The sequence below is a fragment of the Balaenoptera borealis genome (genome assembly GCF_965194805.1).
Source record: "Balaenoptera borealis genome assembly, chromosome: 5".
Taxonomy (NCBI): Eukaryota; Metazoa; Chordata; class Mammalia; order Artiodactyla; family Balaenopteridae; genus Balaenoptera; species Balaenoptera borealis.
The window spans coordinates 42,123,510-42,139,931 of NC_138862.1; the positions used below are offsets into that span (position 1 = coordinate 42,123,510).

The following is a 16,422-nucleotide window of genomic DNA, read 5'->3' on the forward strand; positions in this document are numbered from 1 at the left end:
TTTAGCTGTTGCTTTTTATGGTGGAGTTTGTCGAAACTTTAATTTTCTTCAAATGCATAATATCCTTATGATAGCCAAACAAAAAAGAAATGTGTTTTATCCGAGCTGCAAGGGCATAAAGTATATGCATGTCATAAACTTTCTGCGTCTTAATGCTACAGCTGGTTTATTTCAGACCATTTATTTCGTATTACTTTGAAAAGCTCTAGCTATGAACTATTCCCTCCAGCCTTGTTACAAATCCTATAATATTGCTTCAAAAGGAAAGAAATGTGTTTCACCTCCTAAGATCCTGTCCCCTTGCCCTCTCTGGCTGGGCCTTTTTACTTTTTTGCTATCCTTAGGGCAACTCATGCTGGTAAAATGGAAATGTAAATTACTGTGTTTGCACAGAATGAGCTGTAAAGTAGTGCAGCTTAACACGTGTGCATGTGTTTATTATCTGGTTGTCTTGACACAGCCCAGTTATTCTGTGTTGCCCTTAATTATTGGTGTGAAGGGATTATGTGCTTGAATCCTGAATCACCTGATTCCTGGAAGCTCTGGGGACAGCAGTTAAAAATCAGCAGCCAAAGCTCCCACAGTGAACAGGCCATTTTTCTTGGAGATGTGTGTGTGTGTTTATACTTGTATTGCTTCCCTAAATGTCATGCAGATAGAAAAGCAATTTACTTAACTTTAATCAATCACAATGAATTGATTGATTTTATTTGGGAATGACTATTTAATTTTTAGATTAGTTAGTAATACATATACTCTCTAGGGCTGACAGGAACAGAATGGTAACTCTAAAGCACACTTTCAAGGCTGTTTGAAGCCAGAGCTTATTTAAAATGTTTGAGACATTGTTCCTAACAACTCATTTTATAATCTTCTTTGTCAATTTCTTTTTTTGATTTAAGTATAGTTGATTTACAATATTATATTAGTTTCAGATGTATAGCATAGTGATTCAGGATTTTTACAGATTATATGCCATTAAAAATTATTACAAGATAATGGCTATAATTTCCTGTGCGATAACAATATATCCTGTTGCTTATCTAGTTTATATGTAGTAATTCATATCTCTTAACCCCATATCCCTATTTTGCCAGTAAGTCTCTCCCAAATTGATTTCCTTAAGTTCAGCAAAGTAAAATATTTGTGATTGTTTACCAGAAAAAAATTTCATTTTCACCTTATTTTTAAAAGTGCTATTTTTTCCCTTGGAAAGGAATGCTAGATTTTCTTACCTTACTATTTCCTGACTTTACTATGACTAGGGGAAAATCAAAATTGGATGATCACATATTCTAGCCTTCATTTGATGTGTCTTCTTTAAAATGTAACCAAATTGACTGAACAAAAAGATTCTGAGAAGACTTCATTTCCTAATGTCTTTTATTAAATCTATGGTTACTTTTACTGTTTTCCTTACCCCAAAGCAAGAAAAGTATGATAGCTTTCCTTAATCTGTTTGCTTGTTTCAACAGTAAAGTGTTTTAGTACTGATAATGTAGAAATAGTTTTAGTGTGATAATAAATTATAGTAGACCACTGTACTAAAGAGTGACTGTTTTTATAGAAAGAAATGATGTTTATAATAAACAGCAGAAGCATGCAAACTGATGCATGAGCTCCAAAGAAACGGGCATTTCTAAGCCCAAATTCTGTCTCTGGGAAACCTCAATGATATTCATATTTGTGAATAAGCATTCTTAACATGAAGATACTGATAATGGCGATAGTCTCTGTCATTTACTGGGCACTAGCTACAATAACAGGCACTCAATGCTAGGCACTTGAAGAGAAAGTTTTCCAGAGCTTTCTTTCTCTGATGCCTAGCAGATTCTTTGTGCTGCACTATTCAAAGTGGAAGAACTGGAAAAGTAGAGTTCTTCAAAAGCTACTCCACTCACAGTTTGCCCAAAGAAAGGGCAAAAAACTTACTATTTCCCCATTTCGGTGGATGTTGACTCCCTAGATATAGGTGTCATCTCAAATTATCTACACTCTGCCTCTGGATGGAGAGTGGCCAGTCTTTTTCAGTGTCAGGGTCAACGCCAGGCAGAGGGAGGAGTGGCGCTGACCTATCTTCTCCTACATTTTCCCTCACCTCCCACTCCCATTTTGCTGTCTCAAAATCATCTGAAGAAGTAGCTAAGGAAAATAGTTTTCACCTCCCATCTTTCCTAATCCATTTATTCTTATGCCTGTATTTCTTTACTCAAAACCTCTATGGAAGCTTCCCAGGAACATAAATTATTATGTGACGTAACATGGCATTCACAAAGTCATCCTGTAGATCAACAAACTAATCATGCCTTAGCCCAGACTCTGAAATCCTGGACTCTTTGGCCAAATGTCCATTGTGATGAAGGCTCTCAGGAACAATTGCTGTCATCACAGTCCCTACACCTATTTCATATGAACTATTATACAAAACTCGCTCAAAGAATCTTCAGTAATTCCAGAATGTTCAGCTACAATTTTGCCAATAAGATTCTTCTATTAAAAAATGATATCAGGGACTTCCCTGGAGGCGCAGTGGTTAAGAATCTGCCTGCCAATGCAGAGGACATGGGTTCAAGCCCTGGTCTGGGAAGATCCCACATGCTGCGGAGCAGCTAAGCCCGTGCGCCACATATACTGAGCCTGCGTGCCCCAGAGCCTGCTCTCTGCAACAAGAGAAGCCACCGCGATGAGAAGCCCACACACGGCAACAAAGAGTAACCCCCACTCCCCGTAACTAGGGAAAGCCCGCACGCAACAATGAAGACCCAATGAAGCCAAAAATAAATAAATAAATTTAAAAAAAAGTGATATCAGAAAAAGATAATGTCTGATTTTATTTGTTATTTTAGAATATTAAAAAAAACCTTCAATAATATAGTGTGCTAAATGAAAAAATATATCACCATTAAGAATCCATGTCCCAACTGGGGATCCTGTGTAAGTCACAGGCGGCTCTCCGGGAGGAGCTGCCCGGAGTGGACGCGTTGGAGGTGACTGTGACTCTACGAGTTCCACCTACCCATCTCTATCCATTCTGTCTGAGTCAGGTTACCTGTGAAAGGCTGAGAAAGTTTTATTTAGCCGTGTGGCTGACAGGGTCTTGGTGCTCCGGCCGGGTGTCAGACCTGTGCCTCTGAGGTGGGAGAGCCGAGTTCAAGACATTGGTCTACCAGAGACCTCCCGGCTCCACATAATATCAAACGGTGAAAGCTCTCACAGAGATCTCCATCTGAATGCTAAGACCCAGCTCTACTCAAAGACCAGCAAGCTACAGTGCTGGACACCCTACACCAAACAACTAGCAACACAGGAACACAACCCCACCCATTATCAGAGAGGCTGCCTAAAATCATAACAAGGTCATGGACACCCCAAAACACACCACGGGACATGGTCCTGCCCACCAGAAAGACAAGATCCAGCCTCATCCACCAGAACACAGGCACCAGTCTCCTCCACCAGGAAGCCTACACAACCCACTGAACCAACCTTAGCCACTGGGGGCAGACACCAAAAACAATGGGAACTACAAACCTGCAGCCTGTGAAAAGGAGACCCCAAACACAGTAAGTTAAGCAAAATGAGAAGACTGAGAAACACACAGCAGATGAAGGAGCAAGGTAAAAAACCACCAGACCAAACAAATGAAGAGGAAATAGGCAGTCTACCTCAAAAACAATTCAGAGTAATGTTAGAAAAGTTGATCCAAAATCTTGGAAATAGAATGGAGAAAATACAAGAAACGTTTAACAAGGACCTAGAAGAACTAAAGAGCAAACAAACAATGATGAACAACACAAAAAATGAAATTAAAAATTCTCTAACTCTTAGAGGAAAACATAGGCAGAACACTCTATGACATACATCACAGCAAGATTCTTTTTGACCCAGCTCCCAGAGAAATGGAAATAAGAACACAAATAAACAAATGGGACCTAATGAAACTTAAAAGCTTTTGCACAGCAAAGGAAACCATAAACAAGACCAAAAGACAACCATCAGAATGGGAGAAAATATTTGCAAATGAAGCAGCTGACAAAGGATTAATCTCCAAGATTTACAAGCAGCTCATGCAGCTCAATAACAAAAAAACAAACAACCCAATCCAAAAGTGGGCAGAAGACCTAAATAGACATTTCTCCAAAGAAGATATACAGATGGCCTACAGACACATGAAAGAATGCTCAACATCATTAATCATTAGAGAAATGCAAATCAAAACTACAATGAGATATCATCTCACACCGGTCAGAATGGCCATCATCAAAAAATCTAGAAACAATAAATGCTGGAGAGGGTGTGGAGGAAAGGGAACTCTCTTGCACTGTTGGTGGGAATGTAAATTGATACAGCCACTATGGAGAACAGTATGGAGGTTCCTTAAAAAACTACAAATAGAACTACCATACGATCCAGCAATCCCACTACTGGGCATATACCCTGAGAAAACCATAGTTCAAAAAGAGTCATGTACCAAAATGTTCATTGCAGCTCTATTTACAATAGCCAGGACATGGAAGCAACCTAAATGTCCATCGACAGATGAATGGATAAAGAAGATGTGGCACATATATACAATGGAATATTACTCAGCGATAAAAAGAAATGAAATGGAGGTATTTGTAATGAGGTGGATGGAGTTAGAGTCTGTCATACAGAGTGAAGTAAGTCAGAAAGAGAAAAACAAATACAGTATGCTAACACATATATATGGAATCTAAGGAAAAAAAAAAAAAAAAAAGGCCATGAAGAACCTAGTGGCAAGACGGGAATAAAGACACAGACCTACTAGAGAATGGACTTGAGGATATGGGGAGGGGGTGGGGTGAGATGTGACAGGGTGAGAGAGTGTCATGGACATATATACACTACCAAATGTAAAATAGATAGCTAGTGGGAAGCAGCCACATAGAACAGGGAGATCAGCTCGGTGCTTTGTGACCACCTAGAGGGGTGGGATGGGGAGGGTGGGAGGGAGGGAGATGCAAGAGGGAAGAGATATGGGAACATATTGTATATGTATAACTGATTCACTTTGTTATAAAGCAGAAGCTAACACACCATTGTAAGGCAATTATACTTCAATAAAGATGTTTAAAAAAAAAAAATACATCATGAACACTGAAAAAAAAAAAAAATTCTCTAGAAGGAATCAATAGCAAAATAACTGAGGCAAAAGAACGGATACGTGACCTGGAAGATAAAATAGTGGAAATAACTACCACAGAGCAGAATAAAGAAAAAAGAATGAAAAGAATTGAGGACAGTCTCAGAGACCCCTGGGACAACATTAAACGCACCAACATTCGAATTATAGGGGGCCCAGAAGAAGAAGAGAAAGAGAAAGGGACTGAGAAAATATTTGAAAAGATTATAGTTGAAAACTTCCCTAATATGGGAAAGGAAATCGTCAGTCAAGTCAAAGAAACGCAGAGTCCCATACAGGATAAATCCAAGGAGAAACATGCCAAGACACATATTAATCAAACTATCAAAAATTAAATACAAAGAAAAAATATTAAAAGCAACAAATAACATACAAGGGAATCCCCATAAGGTTAATAGCTGATCTTTCAGCAGAAACTCTGCAAGCCAGAAGGGAGTGGCAGGACATATTTAACGTGATGAAAGGGAAAAACCTAAAGCAAGATTACTCTACCCAGCAAGGATCTCATTCAGATTTGACAGAGAAATTAAAACCTTCACAGACAAGCAAAAGCTAGGAGAATTCAACACCACCAAACCAGCTTTACAACAAATGCTAAAGGAACTTCTCTAGGCAGGAAACACAAGAGAAGGAAAAGACCTGCAAGAACAAACCCAAAACAATTAAGAAAATGGTAATAGGAACATACATATCGATATCTACCTTAAATGTAAACGGATTAAATGCTCCAACCAAAAGACATAGACTGGCTGAAAGGATACAAAAAGAAGATCCGTATATATGCTGTCTACAAGAGACCCAATTCAGACGTAGGGACACATACAGACCGAAAGTGAGGGAATGGAAAAAGATACTCCTTGCAAGTGGAAATCAAAAGAAAGCTGGAGTAGCAATTCTCAGATCACACAAAATAGACTTTAAAATAAAAACTATTGCAAGAGACAAAGAAGGACACTACATAATGATCAAGGGATCAATCCAAGAAGAAGATATAACAATTGTAAATATTTATGAACCAACATAGGAGCACCTCAATCCATAAGCCAAATGCTAGCAGCCATAAAAGGGGAAATCAACAGTAACGCATTCATAGTAGGGGACGTTAACACCCCACTTTCACCAATAGAGAGATAATCCAAAATAAAAATGAATAAGGAAACACAAGCTTTAAATGATACATTAAACAAGATGGACTTAATTGATACTTATAGGACATTTCATCCAAAAACAACAGGATACACTTTCTTCTCAAGTGTGCATGGAACATTCTCCAGGATAAATCATATCTTGGGTCACAAATCAAGCCTTGGTGAATTTAAGAAAGTTGAAATCATATCAAGTATCTTTTCCAACTGCAACACAATGAGACTAGATATCAAATACAGGAAAAAATCTGTAAAAAATACAAACACATGGAGGCTAAACAATACACTACTAATCAACCAAGAGATCACTGAAGAAATCAAAGAGAAAATTTAAAAATACCTAGAAATAAATGACAATGAAAAGACGACCCAAAACCTATGCGATGCAGCAAAAACCGTTCTAAGAAGGAAGTTTATAGCAATGCAATCCTGCTTCAAGAAACAATAAAAATTTCAAATAAGCAACCTAACTTTACACTGAAAGCAATTAGAGAAAGAAGAACAAGAAAACCCCAAAGTTAGCAGAAGGAAAGAAATCATAAAGATCAGATCAGAAATCAATGAAAATGAAATGAAGGAAACAATAACAAAGATCAATAAAACTAAAATCTGGTTCTTTGAGAAGATAAACAAAATTGATAAACTACTAGCTAGACTCATCCAGAAAAAATGAAAGAAAACTCAAATCGACAGAATTAGAAATGAAAAAGAAGTAACAACTGACACTGCAGAACTACAAAGAATCATGAGAGATTACTACAAGCAACTGCATGCCAATAAAATGGACAACCTGGAAGAAATGGACAAATTCATAGAAAAGTACAACCTTCTGAGACTGAACCAGGAAGAAATAGAAAATATAAAAAGAGCAATCACAAGCACTGAAATTGAAAGTGTGATTAAAAATCTTCCAACAAACAAAAGCCCAGGAACAGATGGATTCACAGGCAAATTCTGTCCAACATTTAGAGAAGAGCTAACACCTATCCTCCTCAAACTCTTCCAAAATATAGCAGAGGGAGGAACACTCCCAAACTCATTCTACGAGGCCACTATCACCCTTATACCAAAACCAGACAAAGATGTCACAAAGAAAGAAAACTACAGACCAATATCACTGATGAACATAGATGCAAAAATCCTCAACAAAGTACTAGCAAACAGAATCCAACAGCACATTAAAAGGATCATACACCATGATCAAGTGGGGTTTATCCTAGGAATGCAAGGATTCTTCAATATATGCAAATCAATCAATGTGATAAACTATATGAACAAACTGAAGGAGAAAAACCATATGATCATCTCAATAGATGCAGAAAAAGCTTTTGACAAATTTCAACACCCATTTATGATAAAAACCCTCCAGAAAGTAGGTATAGAGGGAACTTACCTCAACATAATAAAGGCTATATATGACAAACCCACAGCCAACATCGTTCTCAATGGTGAAAAACTGAAACCATTTCCTCTAAGATCAGGAACAAGACAAGATCGTCCACTTTCACCACTATTATTCAACATAGTTTTGAAAGTTTTAACCACAGCAATCAGAGAAGAAAAAGAAATGAAAGGAATCCAAATCGGAATAGAAGAAGTAATACTGTCACTGTTTGCAGATGACATGATACTATACATAGAGAATCCTAAAGATGCTACCAGAAAACTACTAAGCTAATCAATGAATTTGGTAAAGTAGCAGGATACAAAATTAATTCACAGAAATCTCTTGCATTCCTATACACTAATGATGAAAAATCTGAAAGAGAAATTATGGAAACACTCCCATTTGCCATTGCAACAAAAAGGATAAAATACCTAGGAATGAACTTACCTAAGGAGACAAAAGACCTGTATGCAGAAAACTATAAGACACTGATGAAAGAAATTAAAGATGATACAAACAGATGGAGAGATATACCATGTTCTTGGATCAGAGAAATCAACGTTCTGAAAATGACTCTACTACCGAAAGCAATCTACAAATTCAGTGCAATCCCTATCAAACTACCAATGGCATTTTTCACAGAACTAGAACAAAAAAGTTCACAGGTTGTATGGAAACACAAAAGACCCCGAATAGCCAAAGCAATCTTGAGAAAGAAAAACGGAGCTGGAGGAATCAGGCTCCCTGACTTCAGACTATACTACAAAGTTACAGTAATCAAGACAGTATGGTACTGGCACAAAAACAGAAATGTAGATCAATGGAACAGGATAGAAAGCCCAGAGATAAACCCACACACATATGGTCACCTTATTTTTGATAAAGGAGGCAAGAATATACAATGGAGAAAAGACAGCCTCTTCAATAAGTGGTGCTGAGAAAACTGGACAGCTACATGTAAATGAATGAAATTAGAACACTCCCTAACACCATACACAAAAATAAACTCAAAATGGATTAAAGACCTAAATGGAAGGCCAGACGCTATAAAACTCCTAGAGGAAAACATAGGCAGAACACTCTATGACATAAATCACAGCAAGATACTTTTTTACTCACCTCCTAGAGAAATGGAAATAAGAACAAAAATAAACAAATGGGGCCTAATGAAACTTAAAAGCTTTTGTACAGCAAAGGAAACCATAAACAAGACAAAAAGACAACCCTCAGAATGGGAGAAAATATTTGCAAATGAAGCAACTGACAGAGAATTACTCTCCAAAATATACAAACAGCTCATGCAGCTCAATATCAAAAAAAACAAAGAACCCAATCCAAAAATGGGCAGAAGACCTAAATAGACATTTCTCCAGAGAAGATATACAGATTGCCAACAAACACATGAAAGGATGCTCAACATCACTAATCATTAGAGAAATGCAAATCTAAACTACAATGAGGTATCACCTCACACCACTCAGAATGGCCATCATCAAAAAATCTACAAACAATAAATGATGGAGAAGGTGTAGAGAAAAGGGAACCCTCTTGCACTGTTGGTGGGAATGTAAATTGATACAGCCACTATGGAGAAGAGTATGGAGGTTCCTTAAAAAACTAAAAATAGAACTACCATATGACCCTGCAATCCCACTACTGGGCATATATCCTGAGAAAACCATAATTCAAAAAGAGTCATGTACCACAATGTTCATTGCAGCTCTATTTACAATAGCCGGGACATGGAAGCAACCTAAGTGTCCATCAACAGATGAATGGATAAAGAAGATGTGGCACATATATACAATGGGATATTACTCAGCCATAAAAAGAAACGAAATTGAGTTATTTGTAGTGATGTGGATGGACCTAGAGTCTGTCATACAAAGTGAAGTAAGTCAGAAAGAGAAAAACAAATACCGTATGCTAACACATATATATGGAATCCAAGAAAAAAGAAAAAACGTCATGAAGAACCTAGAGGCAAGATGGGAATAAAGACACAGACCTACTAGAGAATGGACTTGAGGATATGGGGAGGGGGAAGGGTAAGCTGGGACAAAGTGAGAGAGTGCCATGGACATATATACACTACCAAACGTAAAATAGATAGCTAGTGGAAAGCAGCTGCATAGCACAGGGAGATCAGCTTGGTGCTTTGTGACCACCTAGAGTGGTGGGATAGGGAGGGTGGGAGAGAGACACAAGAGGGAGGAGATATGGTGATATATGTATATGTATAGCTGATTCACTTTGTTATAAAGCAAAAACTAACACACCCTTGTAAAGCAATTATACTCCAATAAAGATGTTAAAAAAAAAAGAAATTGAAGATGACACAAATAAACTGCAAGATAGCCCATGCTCATGGATCTAAAGAGTTAATATTGTCAAAATGGCCCCAGTACCTAAACCATCTATAGATCCAGTGCAATCTCTATCAAAATTCCAATGGCATTTTTCAGAGAAATAGAAGGAACTATCCCGAATTTCATATGGAATTACAAAGACCTCAAATAGCCAAAGCAATCTTAGAAAGCTGGAGGTATCGCACTTCCAGATTTCAAATTATATCACAAAGTTATAGTAATAAACACAGTATGGTACTGGCATAAAACAGACACATAGACCAATGGAGCAGGATTGAGAGCCCAGAAATAAACGCATGCACATGGCCAACTAGGGAGCCAAGAATACTCAATAGGGAAATGATAGTTTCTTCACTAAATGATGTTGGGAGAACTGGATATTCATTTGCAAAAGAATGAAACTATACCATCATCTTACATCACTCACAAAATGTAACTCAAAATGAATTAAGGACTTCAACATAAGACCTGAACTTATAAAACTTTTAGAACAAAAATAGAGAAAAAGCTCATTGACATAGGTCTTAGCAATGATATTTTTGGGTATGAACCCCAAAACACCAGCAACAAATGCAAAAATCAACAAGCATTACTACATTAAACTAAAAATCTTCTGCACAGCAGAAGAAACAATTAAGGAAAAGAAAAGGGAACCTATGGAATGGTAAAAATATTTGCAAACCATATACTGACAAGGGGTTAATACCCAAAATACATAAGGAGTTCAACAGCAAAAACCCAAGCAATCCAATTAGAAAATGGGCAAAAGACATGAATAGACATTTTTTCCAAAGAACACATACAAATGGCTAACAAGTACATAAAAAGGAGCTCTATATCACTAACGATCAGGGATATGCAAATCAAAATCACAATGAGATACTGTCTCACATCTGTTAGCATGACTATTCTCAAAAAGACAAAAGATAACAAATGCTGACAAGGATGTGTAGAAAAGGAAATCTGCTGCACTGTTGGTGGGAATGTAAATTGGTATCACCAATATTGGAAAAATATAGAGGGTTCTCAAAAAATTAAAAATACAACTACAACATGATTCAGCAATCCCACTGATGGGTATATATTGAAAGGAAATGAAATCACTGTCTCAAAGGTGTATCTGCACCTCCATGTTTACTATAGCGTTCTTCACAACAGTCAAGACATGGAAATAACCTAAGTGTCCATTGACAGATGAATGGATAAAGAAAATGAGGTATATTTATAGAATGGAATATTATTTATCCATATAAAAGAAAGAAATCCTGCCATTTGTGACAACATGGATGGACCTTGAAGGCATTTTGCTAAATGAAATAAGCCAGAGAGAGAAAGACAAATGCTTTATGAACTCACATGTGGAATCTAAAAATATCAAACTCATAGAAACAGAAAGTAGTACGGTGGTTGCCAGGGGCTGAGGGATGGGGAATATGGGGAGATGTTGGTCAAACAGTACAAGCTTTCAGTTAGAAGATGAACAAATTCTGGGGATCTAAGGTGCTGCATGATGACTCTAGTTAACATTATTGTATTGTACACTAGGAAGTTGCTATGAGAGTAGAGTTTTAACATTCTCATGCTAACAACAACAACAACAAAGGTAATTATGAGATGAGGAATGTTTTAATATTATTGTGGTAAATATTTCACAATATATATGTGTATCAAATGATCACATTGTACCCTTTAAACCTACACAATGTTATGTCAATTATATTTCAATAAAGCTGGGAAAAAGTGACAGAAAAAAAAGAAAGAATCCATTTCCCTTGCTAAAATAATTTTACTAATATTATTCACCGTTATGAAAATTAAAATCAAAATCAATATTATTAGTATATATACTGTGGCAGTTAAATTACAGTGTCCTTTAATGTTAGAGCATGTTTATGTACTTTAATAGATTTTAGGTTTCCTTTTTAAAAATTTAGTTTTCTTTCAGAGAAAGTTAGTTTCTTGAACATTCCAAATTGTTTCAAATATGAATTATATTTCCAAATGATAGGAATTTTATTAATATTATATCAAATCCAAAATGATTCTCCTGTATCTTTTGTCTGTGCTATTTTAATTGCAGAACATCATGAAAATTATTCACCTTCAGAAAAATTCAATAAATAAATATACTATGAAGAAAGTTTATATTTAATAAGTTATAAATATGATTTATGTTTGGAATTTAGCTCCTTACCACAATTATTAAACTTATAGAGAACACTTATATTGCTTTTAACTATATTGAAAAGCTACATAATAAGATTTCAGTTAATTGAAACTATACTAGTATATACATATAATACCCATATTATGTATACGTAAACTCACAGCTTAACGTAAATCTATAATTGCAGTGGGGAATTTTGATTGTGACTGTTAATAAAAGCAGAATAGTGTCAGATGAAAGACATGCCGTTTTATATCCTCTAATTACATCAGCTATTCCTCCTTATGAAAGTATGTCACAAGCTTTCCTTTATTGTCACATGTGGCATTGTAATAGATATTTGGTTACTGCACTGTTTACAGAGTCACAAATGTGTGATAGTGTGATGGCATTCACTCACTGCTGCTACTGGTAGTAATTACTAGGCCTAGTCAATTCTGAACCATTTTTCTCTCCTCAAGAACCCCCTCCTTGAATGTCCATTTTCTTTCTAGTGTTTTTACAGAGAAAGTTCCTTGTGGTACCTCTTTCTGTTTCATTATGGTTTAATGTCATGGGGATTTTTTTTAAACCAAGAATGTTATCATAAATTCTCACAGTAAAGGTTTTATAAATGCCTTTCTTCCTAAATGCCTTTCTTCCTTTCCTTAAACAGTAAAACTTCCAGGTCTCAGGACTTACGTTGACCCGCACACTTACGAAGACCCTACCCAAGCAGTTCATGAGTTTGCTAAGGAATTGGATGCCACCAACATATCCATTGACAAAGTTGTTGGAGCAGGTAACCACTGCAGTAATCCCACTGTCAACCTACTATGTTAATTACAAATCTACAGCTATGCATAAGAATGCTGCCTGAAATTGACTGCTCAGGTTCTCAGGCCAAAGTATATTGCTATGAAAAGGGACATTTTCTGATTTCATGATGAAAGGCAGGCAGTAAATAAATGAAGGAGTATTTAATGGAATGTAATGATTTCAAAGGTGCCAGACCTACAGACTCAGAGACCACGGCCAGCTTTCTATTCATTGAATTTCAGAGGAGGCAGCCGCAGCAGCTCAATCTCTCCATGGCTACGCTGATCATGTGTCACAAAGTCTATCTGGCTAAATGGGGATAACAGGATAAAAGTGTGTCTTACTTTAAATGAGCCCACTAAGTGAAAATTTTGATTTGTAGAAAAAAAGTAATTCTAGAATCTTCTTTGGAATTAAAAAACAAAGACAACACAAAATAAAATAAAAAATGACATATTTTATACAAATTCCATCATAACTATATTGAGAGGATAGTTTAAATAATGTGAAGTGCTCCATTTTAATACTTGCTTGTAATGGTATATAGTTTTAAAGTATTTGTGTTAAAGCTTGTTTTCATATAGACATACTTTTGTTCTAATTATTAATTTGCTCAATCACAAATTCATTAACAAACACCAATGGAGTGTTAATAGGTGTCGCAGTTGCATATTTCCAAAAAATTATAGATATTATGAATAGCAGTTGAGTATTTCCAAAAAATTATAGATATTTATAAAATAACAGTATTTTATACAATTACACATAAACATATGGTATTCACAGAATATGCAGTGTGCATTTGAATAAAACTACTACTCAAAAGTAAAAATAAACAATATTGTACAATAATTGTACACAGTCATCTCATTCTTCAATATTGCTCTAAAAACAAACACAAGCTAGTTATGTCTATGTGGGAAATAGAGTGAAAGACTGAAAAATGAACTTTTTGAATTATGTATACCGTATCAGATCACATTTTCTACAAGTACTCTATATATGACTGATGCTTTTTTACACAAATGTGCATATAATTTTCTGTTTCTTTTTCTATGCACTAAAGAATTATTTATAACTCAAGTAGTATTTACTATTCAAGCAGGATAATCTGAGTAATTCATATATTATCTAAATAAAATGATAGTTTCGTAAATCTTCTCTTCTAATTTTCTTAATGTTATCTTCTAAAATTTCCGTGTGCAGGTAATATGAAAATATGAAACTAGCAATTCATAAAAGGAAACTAGAATAAATACTTCCTTTTTCACAGTCTAAGACTAAAGAATATACACATTCACTGTACATCTATGTTAATTCAGCCTAAATTAATCCAGATATATACTGATTACTCTTTCATTTATGTAGTTCTGCTTTGTCAACTGCTCCATGGTGCAGAGGGGTTTTGTCATGCTGGTTTTAATGCTGCCCCACGAGAGTGCACTGTTCTCCAGCATGGAAGTTGCAGTAGCATATGCAGCAAAAGACTTTGCACACTCAACTGGGAATGTGATGAGAGAAGGTCAGCCAATGTCCAGAAGGTCAGACATACTGCGACCTTGAAATTTGGGGCCTTCTGCATTAATAAAAGCTTATATACACAGATGTTATTGACAAAGCCAGGTGTCTAGAACATAGTAGTGTGAGACAAAGCATACTCATTAAAAATGGTATCTGATCAATGAGATAAAGGGAAAGGCTATTTCTACTGAATCACTTAATAATCCTTGACGCTCATTAAAGATTAAAACAGCTCCTCTTTTTACTTTCTTTCTTCAAACATATTTGTAAAAAATTAGACATACGCCGCATTTTCAGAGTTTTGCAGCCAATAGTCTCATTTGCCACCTTAAGGGCTATAAAACTGTGCCTATTTTGTTTGCAAATAATATATATATCTTCAAGGTTGGTTATGCTTCACCTGGAAGATTTCTTTATAAAATATACTCCCAATTCTAGTCTGTCTTTTTTTTTTTTTAATTAATTAATTAATTTATTTTTGGTTGTGTTGGGTCTTCGTTTCTGTGCGAGGGCTTTCTCCAGTTGTGGCAAGCGGGGGCCACTCCTCATCGCGGTGCGCGGGCCTCTCACTATCGTGGCCTCTCTTGTTGCGGAGCAGAGGCTCCAGACGCGCAGGCTCAGTAGTTGTGGCTCACGGGCCCAGCTGCTCCGCGGCATGTGGGATCCTCCCAGACCAGGGCTCGAACCCGTGTCCCCTGCATTAGCAGGCAGATTCTCAACCACTGCACCACCAGGGAAGCCCTCTAGTCTGTCTTGATTAGCCTTTAAATGGTTTGTCACTACCAAGATAGAATATGAAATCAAGATTTTGAAGGCTATCATTTTCTAACATTTTGTTCTGTAAAATTTTCAACGTCTACAAAAATAGATGAAATTATAAAATAGTATAATGAACCTGCATGTAACCATTTCTACAGCAACTTCAGTAACAGTCCACTCATGACCAGCCTTCTTTTATATACCCACTTCCTATACCTTTTAAAATTAAAAAAAAAATGTCCACAAAAAATTAGTAATCATGCTAAATTGATTAGCACCTATCTTCTATTGTTAAAAGGCTGAATCTTTTATTCAATGACAGAACTTTCACAGTCAATTAAATATACAGGAAGACTATATGTGGACTAACTCTTTAGTTTTCTGTCAAAAATTTTATACAAAGAAATAGGTATAACAGAAACTCTCATTTATACATGGAATAACCAGAAGAATTATACCCATATTGCAAATTACAAAATTAAAATTGAGGCATGAATTAACTTTCTCACAGTAGCATAATTTTGTTAGTGAGGAATTCATAATGACCAAAATTCCTAATTTTATTCCTCAATCCAACCATTATTTCAAGGTTTCCTGAAGGTAGAAAATATTTAATTCCTATTCTGTGCTAGACAGTCACATGATTTTAATTTTATTAGACTTTTAAATAGGTATTATTATCTCCATTTCACCAGATGAGGAAACAAAAGCTGAAAATTTGAATGGCCCATGGTCACATAGATATTAATTAGGAAGCCAAAATCTGAAGCTTGTACTTTTCAACTTCAAAGTTTATGCTAGTCACTAGTGATCACAATAGTGCCTTCTAAGATTTTTTTGAAGATTAATCGAGATAACTCATGTATAGTGCTTAGCTGACACAACAGCATTGTTCAGTGTGTCTTTTTATTCTTCTTCTCTTATTAAAACAGTGGAAGGAGAATGGGCTTTGACTAGTGCAGAGGGTCATTCCACTTAAACACAAGTGCATTATTTCCTGTTTTAAATGAAATTAGCATAAGAAATTTTATTTTGAGCAATTGTGCATTATGTACCTTAAATCAGAATACAGTGTACCCATTCTCATAAAGCATATTTTATTTCAAAGGGCA

At 35.9% G+C, this 16,422-nt stretch overlaps 1 protein-coding gene across 3 annotated transcripts in view; it reads left to right on the forward strand.

Annotated features, from left to right (window-relative positions):
- Positions 1–16,422, forward strand: part of EPHA3 (EPH receptor A3) — a 378,027-nt gene that overhangs the window by 305,332 nt on the left and 56,273 nt on the right. For all 3 annotated transcript variants that reach the window (XM_082392423.1, XM_082392424.1, XM_082392425.1), the window contains one exon: positions 12,888–13,013. In XM_082392423.1, coding sequence (XP_082248549.1) covers positions 12,888–13,013 — 126 coding nt within the window. The remainder of the gene's footprint in view (positions 1–12,887; positions 13,014–16,422) is intronic.